Source organism: Balaenoptera ricei, chromosome 8, assembly GCF_028023285.1.
Source record: "Balaenoptera ricei isolate mBalRic1 chromosome 8, mBalRic1.hap2, whole genome shotgun sequence".
In the NCBI taxonomy this organism is placed as follows: domain Eukaryota; kingdom Metazoa; phylum Chordata; class Mammalia; order Artiodactyla; family Balaenopteridae; genus Balaenoptera; species Balaenoptera ricei.
In genome coordinates, this window is record NC_082646.1 from 108,229,287 (window position 1) to 108,239,350 (window position 10,064).

General features: G+C 43.2%; 1 protein-coding gene across 5 annotated transcripts; it reads right to left on the minus strand.

The window, feature by feature from the left end:
* On the minus strand, window positions 1–10,064 carry RBM4B (RNA binding motif protein 4B). Of its 5 annotated transcripts, none has more exons than XR_009504731.1 (5): window positions 9,940–10,061; window positions 8,847–9,270; window positions 3,111–3,787; window positions 1,281–1,502; window positions 1–597 (listed from the first exon to the last, which is right to left on the minus strand). XR_009504731.1 is itself a non-coding variant. In XM_059932098.1 (4 exons), the coding sequence occupies exons 2-3, from the start codon at window positions 9,256–9,258 to the stop codon at window positions 3,120–3,122; spliced, it is 1,080 nt and encodes a 359-aa protein (XP_059788081.1). In that variant the 5' UTR covers window positions 9,259–9,270; window positions 9,940–10,061; the 3' UTR covers window positions 1–597; window positions 3,111–3,119. The 5 variants fall into 5 exon arrangements, 3 of the variants coding, with proteins under 3 accessions (XP_059788081.1, XP_059788080.1, XP_059788082.1); XR_009504730.1 differs by having other exon boundaries at window positions 1–678; XM_059932098.1 differs by lacking the exon at window positions 1,281–1,502.

The window sequence follows — 10,064 nt, forward strand, 5'->3', positions numbered from 1 at the left end:
GTTAGAAACGTTTATTTGTCAAAATATTAAAAAAAAAAAAAAAAAGGGGGAGAAGTGGAGTAAAACAAGGCTAAATTTCAGCCAATGCTGTACCATGATCACAGGTCAGACATAAAAAAACAAAACAAAACAAAACAATAACCAAAACCCCAATGGTCCTAGCAATTTCAGAAGATTAGCTTCAACGTTAGAGTCCAGAGCTAACAGAGAAGAGTAAAAGGCTGCTTGCCACTACATGGTCATTTTAAAGGGAAAGGAGATGTTGCAGGTAGACAGGGAGAAGGGTTCAACTCCTAAGGAAAGCAAGATAAGAGGGACTCCACTGTACAGGAAAAAGGGGATGCCAGCATAATCCTTACCTAGGGCTGCTCAGAGGCTGAGAACATAAGGAATAGAGTGAAAGGCTACAGAGACTAGTATCAGGAGGAAAGAAAAGTCAACTTAGAAGAATTAAATTAAGAAAGAAAACATAGTTGGTCACAAACTCCTTTGTTTACTGAAACATGAAGCAATGGAAACATCCCGGCAAAGGGGACCGCGCGGAGCAAGTTCTCATATATGACCGCAGCCCGAGGGTTCAGTCCGCAATTATCCTACCTGAAAGAGAGCACAACACAAGAGGCTTACACAATGCCTGGAGAGCAGCTTGGCTCCGAGTACAAGGGCCCTGGTCCCGTCCTGTATTCCAGGGGGGAAAAAAAAGAACAGAACAAAACAAAACCAAGTCAGACCGGATCAAACTTACAACTCATATAATTACCTAGGAGTCTACTATGGCTATATACAGGAGTTTACTTTTAGCTATATATAGAAGAAGCAGTCTATCTGGAAGACTGCTGTGCTGGTGATAAACATATCTTTCTCACTTTCTTACCAATCTTTTAGGCAAGACTACTTCTGTGATACAAGGCTACTGTCGCTGCAACAAAGGGCATACAGATATTATCAAGAACCATAATTTATCCAGAAAAATCAGAAGATGCCAAGGTCTCAAATATGGCCAACTGCACTCTTCTAAATTTGTCTCATTTTTAATCTTTCATAGTGAACAAATTTTCAGAAATGACAATCACAAAGGGTTTCAAGGAGTGGTTCATTCATCCTCCAACATATCTGCATATCATACTGTCACAGATTTAGAGCCATAATTCCAGTAGTTCCTTTAATTGACCAAATCTCCCTTACCAAATCAAAAGAAGAAATCCTAAATTCTCTAATTCTTCCACTGATGATGGGAACTCCAGACACCAGTGGCTGGGGGAAAAAAAAAGTTAACTCACACCAAGTTCCTCTACTTATTACAGACAAAGGGCCAAATCTTGGTCTTGATCTGTGCCAATCGACTTCAAAAGTTGTGACGTTCTTGAATCAGTTCTGCTAGGGTGAGACCCGAATTTGGATCCCCAGCAGTTCTGGAGTATTTCATCCTGGCAGCCTCATTAACATCAGGCTCCTGGGACTGCAACCAACTCAAGGTTATTCAGTCCATTTGAGGTTCACACCTGGAAGGTAAGTTTCTTTAAAAGTCATCACTAAAAAGAGGTTAGTTGAACAACCACTGCTCGCAGTCAAAAATCACTTAAAAATACCTTAGCAATACCCTTTAAAGACCACAATATACACTACTTTAATATTTAACTTTGGAACATATTTGAGAGAAATATAAGTTATCCAATAGAAGATACCACCTTACTTTAGAGGCATATCCTACTTCATGGCAGATCCAGCAGCAATAAAAGTAAAAATAATGGCAAACTACACTAGTTTTAAGATTATCCTCTTCATGCACATGAACACACACTACACAGCGGTCTCAGGGGATCTGTCTTGTCATGGTCATATAGGACATAACTTATCACAGGTTCACATCATATTTGCTTCCCACTACGTAAAAGGGCAAATTCCTGTCACTTGGTTTTCTTCTACACATGTACCAAAGGGGTACTCAGGAACCCTGAAAACTCAGTGGTAACTCAGTTTAACTTTGCTACGAGGCCTCCAGTTCTACTGATGCTCAATTTCAAGGTACAAGATGATGCAATTTCCACTAAGATGAAGAGTTTTATCAATCTCTAGATACTCCTAATTATTCTTGACATTCGAACATCTTTGCTATACATTTTCTGAAGTAGGAAAAACTGCAGGGTTACCACCAATGGGACTTACACACATCAGAAAATTACCTGTTTTATCTAGCTCCTTAAATGTTCCTCTCAAAACAAAAAAAACAAAATTTGCTGGAAGAAATGGGAAGTGTCAGGCTCTAAATGATAGCATAAGCCATGCAGAAATACGGCTTAAGTGCCCACACAGAACACGATGCTCTGGATTACTAACAAGGAAGGGACACCATGGGACAGTGGCATCAAAACGTTCTGCTTTCAGGCAAGTATCCTGGAACTAAACACCTAGAATTTAGAGGATTTTATGTGGCTTATAGATATATTAGAAGAGTTTCCTCTGATAAAGGCTCATGACCGAAGTAGTAGTTTTATTAGCAAACTGGAAGCCTGAAGTTATAGCTTAAATTCTTACTGGTGACATTCATTATTAACTCCTGAACCTGTACTCTTCAGCATACACTACAGTGACTTTTGTGGTGCAAAGAGAAAGTGGTTTTGGACTCAGGCACGCCTGAGTTTGAATTCTGGCTCTACCTCTCAGTTACCAAATGACTTTAGGCAAAGTACTTAACCCCTCTGAGCCTTAGTTCCCTTCTCCATAAAAGAAAATATCTTAAAGGCTAGCTGTATGATTAAATGATATAATGTATAAAGAGGGCACTCAACAAGTGTTAGTTCTCTTAACTATGTCTCTGTAACCCAGATCTGCTTACACTTGATTAAAGAACAATATTCTTACTAACAAACTGAGTTGCTGTTGTTCTCTCAGAAGGAACAAATGGTTGGTTCGAGTTGCAAACTAAAACCTCAACAGGCCAAATGAACCCCTGGCCTAAGTTAGAGAAATACTTAAGACTAACATGCAATTTATACCTTTTGGATACTGTCCTGACAGCAAACAGGTGGCTTTAGCCTCCTCTATGGGGCACAGGTCTCCCTCCTGGGGAACTAAACGGAATCTCTTAACCACACCCACCCCACTCTCACCTCCAGTTTTTAAAAGGCTGAGTACCGTGCTCGGTCCACATACTGCTCCCGCTCATACCGGGCCATGTCATACAGAGAATTCCGTGCAGCAGCTGAAGCCTGAGACAGCTCACTCTCTGGCCCATAACCGTAGCCCTCTCCAACTGTGGGGAGCACAGCGGCAGCACGACGCAGGGGGCTCCTGTCCCTTCCATAATAGGAGGAAGTGGTGGCAGCGGCAGCAGCCATAGCAGCTGAGGTGGCAGCAGCGCCTGAGTTTGGCAACAGGTGTCTGTCGTAGGGATCAACAGAAGTGGAGTTGAGGTGACTGGTCACAGCTGTGCTCTGGACTTGAGGCAGATGGGACATGGTCTGCTCTGCGTAGTTGTACGCGGAAGCTGCTGCTGCTGCTGCCACTGCCTCATAAGAACGGACTCGGTAACGCTTATAGTAGTCGAGCGCTCCATACGCGTCGTTGTAATACATGGATTCCCCGTAGCCCATGGTGTAAGGTGTGCGCACTGCTCCATACTGTTCGTTATATTGCTCGGTAAAGTCCGCCACGCGACCCGTACGATCTACCGGACACTCTTTGGACCAGTGCCCCTCTTTCCCACACCGATAGCAGCCACTCTGGTCTCCCATCCCAGGGGCAGTCCGAAGCCGGCTGGTGGACAACTGCACGTGCATTCGTTTGCCTTGAGGAAATAGACGTAAGAAGATTTATTATAACTCATTGACATTCTTTATCCTCCCCAAAATGAAAGTGAACTAGTTGGCAAAAGACACACAAACATACGCACACTCCTGCAACCCTATTTCAGCAATCCCCTCCAAAAGAAGCTGAAGTTTTAACAGATGAGAGCTAGAAAATTTGAGTCCTCAGAAACCAGTCAGTACTTTCTACTTACACCAGTAGATCAGGATTCCCTCCTACTTCCATCTCCACAACTTTCTTCTCCAACACAGAAATTGAGAAAGTTTCCACTTTTCACTACTATTATTAATTCTAACCATTCAAAACCTGACCGTTTTTCCGAATCAAATATCCAACAAAACCTCACTTATGACAGAGGAAAGCATCCTACCTCTCACTGATTTACTCAGGGCCACATAAGGCCTGAGCATTTACTGTAGCTTAAAAACCACAGCAATATGCTGTCCATCTTGTTTCCTCCAGCCATTTTTCCAGGTGTCACCAGAAGGCTATGTTGGGTACACAAATCATACCTGGCTCATCATCTGCTTCAACTCTAGTACCTCTAAGAGTTAGTTATAAGACCCTCCACATTTCAACCCCACCCCCACTTTTTTCAGCAAGGGTGAACCCATGCCTACTGTGGAAAAGAAAACTACTTGATCTAGGCCTGTCAACAGTTAGAATTAGGTCTTGAAGCAGTACTGGTTTCTCAGGGACAGTGTGCTTCCATGTAATGCAATGATCGGCATTTCATCCTGCTATGTAGTTTACAATTCTTTATAGGGGATTATCTACTTGTTAGAAAAACGCAGCATTTGCCTAAAGGCTTCTGGGCACCCATACAAACAAGCCACATCCATACTTCCAGAAAATGACCAGAACGAGGAACAGCTAAGAGAAGAAACAATCTTTGCCCTGGCCGTGTGTACCATCAAGCCAAGGGACCCTTACTAATGAAAGCATCCAAGGTCTTTAAAAGCAGTTTGAGAAAAGGCATATTCTTGGCAGCATTTAGTGCCAAACTGCCTAAGACTCTGGAGATCAAGTCAATGCTTTACAAATTGTAGCCAAAAGGCAGCCAGTACAGACGTAGAGAACATCACTCTAAAGGGCGGCTCAGAACAAATCCCCCCTCCGCGATCAGTAAGTTGCTCTCTCTTTAACAGACCTTGTTCTGGATGCAGCTATGCGATAGGAGGCCTCGTGCTCCACCATCCTGTTGGAAACAGCCCGATTCAGGACGGCAGCCAGAACAGCGCCATGCACTGACCCTGAGAGGGGAGCGGGTTAGTGCAGTAATATCACTTTAGTCAAACTCAGTTCTGCCCAATGTCCAACACTCCTACCACCCCAGTTTCTAGCAGTTGCCGCCTCAAACTTAAAACCCTTTCTTTAGCAGAAACAAAGGTGCTCAAAGGTTACTTCCAGCTGCTAGTAGAGAGGCAGCATCCACCATCAACGCTGATACCGTCAACAAATACTAAATGGCAATAATTCTCTGAAAGCAGCAGTTAGCCATCCCAGTATTTTCAGAGATTTAGATATTCCCATTCTTAGAAGTTATTATGGGCCAAATGCTAACTGTGCTGAGAACAGAAACACACTGATTTTGCCCCAATTTATATCCCAAATGTAGAATTCCCTATAATTTAGACTGGAGGATTACATGTTAACTTGGCTTTCAAACATGCATGGTGACATTAATCTGTGTGAAAGACACAAACTGCTCCAATTCTGAAGTCAGTGTAACAATGCCAATCTAAAAAGCAGCCAATCCAGAAACCTAGAAGTACATTTTTAAGGAGAATATTTAACTTGCTCCTTTATAGATTATGGGTCCATTTTTTTTGAGAAATAAAACCCAGTTTTTTTTGCCCCCACCTTGATGTTTCTATTAATACATCCAGTCTTCACCACTGCTTTATTTAGAGCGGAACTCAGAAGTTTATAAACATCTGTGGCGAAATCTACCCCTGTAGTAGCTGTGAAAAGGATTCAGGTAAAAAAATTTTTTACCCAGAACTAAAAGATCTGCAACAGAAGTGACAAGTTTTTTTTTCACATAATCTTTCCAGAGGTTGTAACTAGGCTTTTAATTTAAATCCCCTAAAGCAGCGGTTCCCAACCTTTTTGGCACCAGGGACGTTTTTTGTGGAAGACAATTTTTCCAAAGACCAGGGTGATGGTGGTGGTGGTGGGGGTTGGATGATTCAAGCTCATTGCATTTATTGTGCACTTTATTTCTGTTATTATTACATCAGCTCCACCTCCTATCATCAGGCATTAGATCCCGGGGGTTGGGGACCCCTGCCCTAAAGTTCTTATAATTGAAATATACTGTGCTTCTCTATTACCTTAAGGAACCAGGGCAAATAAAATTGAAAGAAGATTAAATTCTACCACTCTACTACACTTGGAGAGGCCAAAAGCTTAAAGATTTTCTGAGATCTCCAAAAAATTACTGAGATGTGTCGCCAACATTTCCCAGAAAACCAGCCCCCGCAAAAGTGTTTTGTTTTGAAACAAAGAGGCGGGCAACTTGGGGTCCTCATTGCTGAGCTCCTATCAAGTGCCAGGATCCAGAGAAGATTAGGGATATAGCTGATATACAACTGTACTCCAATTTAATGCTTGTTTACATATTGGGGAAAAATGAAACGTCTAAACTCTTACATATCATTCCCAATTCAGCTGCCTGAGTAGTTACTTGGGAATAGCTTCTTTAGGGTCTTCCAATGCAAACTGTTTGCTAACTCAATAGTGGTTCAGTTCACTGCTGCCTGTGGAGAGGAAACATCCTGAAAGACCCAGGTAAACTCAGATTCCGCTGCTTTCTTTCAGAAGTCATACAATGAGGAAGCCTATGGCAGCCATTAACACAAAGGTTCAAAAGATGCCCAAAGTGGCACTCTTAAGAGGCCCCCTTCATTAGATGACTGAAAAGGCTTTATGGAAAAATGTGACAAATTGGTATCTAGATTGTATTTTCTGTAAAACTGCAACTTATTATCCAATGCTAAACTTTCTCTTGTCATCTGGGAAAAAAACAGAGCTGGTTATAAAAATGTCTGTACGTACGTACGCCGTTGAGTGCTTTTTCCAGGGGCCCAGGCTAATAACATGAAAACCAAATAAAGGATCCTTTTCTTCCAATAAAGACATTAAAAAAAAAAATCTCATGGATCATTGCGTTACTCAGATATCTGCTTCCTGAAGTAATTAAACTCACTATATTAAAACAAACATTCCTTTCATCAAGTCCACTCCCCCCAATTAACTGATTTCCATATACTTATTTTGGCCCCTACCCTTTTATTCAATTGCATATTAAAAAGGCAAGAACATGCAGTATTATACTAGAATACCTCTGCACTTTGTACCTGACTTTAATTGCACTTTTTACATTTTGCTTGTTACTTGTCAAGAGAGAACCCCCATTTCCCCAACACCGTCCATTCATGATCCCCTCTCTCATCAAATGAAAATAATTAAGAATATTTTTAAAGCTGTCTGAAGTGCAACAGCTAATAATGAAAGCCGACTATTACATTTTAAATAAGTTTCTAACCGTAACAGAAACACTCATTGTTGCAAACACCACTCACCTTTCATCATACAGTGCTTTTACTGTCAAAACACTTTCACATCTTATTACCTCATTCTAGCCTCACTACCATCCTGTGAAGGAGGTATGGCAGGGATCATTAATTCTATTTTATAAGTGGGGAGAATGAAGCATTGAGAGGTTAAAACACTTGTCCAAAGTCATATGACAAGTTAACGGTAGAAAGTATCTACAACTTTTGCCCTGTGCTTTAAAGAGTAGCTAAAGGCCAAGACAACACTGGCTGAGGCCAAAGATATCTGACGCACCATTTGTAATCTACTATTTGCACACTTTCTTACCCTTTTCTGGTCAATTTTTCCTCTTCCTCATTTCTTTTCTGTTTTCTAGGTTTAGTAGAGGACCCTTAAGTACTTCTTAACAACCCTTTTAGTGGCACTCAGAAAAAATGGTCTTAATTTATGAACCTGAAAAGCGGCTATAAACGTGCGGTCCAAGATAGTGTCAACAAAAAACCTGTAGAACAGCGCTGTACAAGAGAACTTTCTGTGACGATGGAAACGTTCCATAACTGCACGAATACACTCTCCACTAGCCTCATACGACTTCTGAGTGCTTGAAATGTGTGCAGCACAACTGAGAAACTGAATTTTTAAATTTATTTAATTTCAATTTAATAGCCACATGTGGCTAGTGGTTACCATATTAGCACAGTCCTAGAGAGTCTTCAGTCAACCTCTTGTGGTATTAATGACAACATATGTACGTTTATTAATGACATAAATAATTCGATACAACACCCTTACTGGAATCTCCTCAAAAGCAGGAACATCGTTCCCATTCAACCTAATATTTTTAGAAATTTCCTTTTTTCTCCTTAGGGTTAAATAATAGTAGGTGGGGCAGAACAGTCCATGGCATGGCTTTTGGCTCTGCTTGTATAGTTCAGACCGAACAAACCTGAGTACTCAAAAGATACTCCCCAAATCCAGATTCACCACCCAGATTTATAATATAGGGATTCTTCGAGATGTCTTCGTTGTTCTTTCCCACCACAGCCCATCACCCAAGGCAGTAAAGAGTATAAACCCTAAGCATTTAAACTCTCAAATATAAAGCTTCCTTGTCATAACAGAAAAAGCAGGTAACCCACAGACCTTTATCCTCCCTTCTCCCATGAGATACTCATTTGCCCAGGCAGATTAAACTTCCAACAGCACCCAAATGAATGATGGCCTGCAGGATAAAGTAACCCACCGTTTGTGATTCTACAAAGTTGCTGAGAAACACCTCGGCAAATCTGAAAAGGAGAAGTGTTTGCTTCTCCAAGAGTAAGCTGTGCTTAAGCGTGGTAAACATACAATCTTTCTATTACTTCCGGCTAAAACGGAATGGAAGAAACCACCCTGCCAGCCCCATGGTCCTGTGTTCTTGCCTCTGTCTAGAGCTAGACCCCACTCAGTTTTGCCACCCAGGCCCCAGAGCAGTTCACCTTGAAACTCTGTGTTGTCAAGGCCCCTGATGGCCTCCACTGCATCTTCTGCCCGCTCCATGTGTACAAAGGCATAATCTTTTACGATGTCACATTCGATGACTGGACCATACTCCTCAAACTTGGCCCGAAGCTCTTGGTTGGTACAAGTAGGACTGATGTTGCCTACATGCAATTTGGTTGAAGCTTTGCTCTTATTCTTGCTGGCTTCCACGTTGATGTTCACCCCGTGCAGCTTGTAGTGGTGCAGGTTGCGTATGGCATCCTCGGCCGCCGTCTTGTCCTCTATGTGCACAAAGCCGTAGTTCTTAATGATGTCACACTCCAGCACCTTCCCATACTGCTCGAAGAGTGAGCGGATCTCCTGCTCTGTGGCCTCCCGGGGCAGGTTTCCAATGAACAGCTTCACCATCCTGACAAGAGCCTGGAAAAGAAGAAAGGAGATTTCCAAAACTTAGGGGTGGAGGGAAAAATTTCAGTGCACTGCATTTTGGATTAATCCTCCAAAGTTCCTGGCACCATCAAGATCCTCACAGAGACGTTCATTATGTTTTCAATAGCGGGAGAAAAGGTTTACTCTTAAGGAGTAGTGTGAGTTGTGTGTGACACGCGAACAGGTCGGGTGTCAGCAGGCAGTGCACAGCCCATCATCTCCGTTAAATGAGGCGCATTTTTAGTAACAGGGTTAGCTGAAAATACTCTCTTTGGGGGGCAGGTAAGAGAAGAGTCCAAGCAGGGGTCAAGAGGCATATATCTTACTGTCCCTGGTAACAAGGTTTTGGAGGGAAATCTGTGTACCTCTCTTCCGTGCGGCATCACCTTTCAAGATACTCTAAGAATTAAAAGGCCCCCTTTGCCCCAACCTGGGACACCCGCGCCCCAGCGGCCCAACTCCAGTTCCTTCGCCCCAACAAAGACTCGACCCGACCTCTGCCCCGCCCCCTCCGGAAACCCGGCCCCGCCTCCTCCCGGTGTCTTCCCCGGACCTCCCGCAGCAAGAGGAGAAACCCTAACCCTGGGCCAACCCCGTCCGCCAAAGGCCCGGCCCGGCCCTCTCCTAGGCTCCCCACACACCCACAAGAACCCCTCGCACCTCCGGGTGGCGGCGGCGGCGGCTCCCGCGTCAGAGAGAACCCTGCAAAATGGCGACGGCCGCTCGAGCCTCAGCGCGACCGGGCCCTTTCTCGCGCGCCAGCTCACGCACGCGCGAGTGCGCGC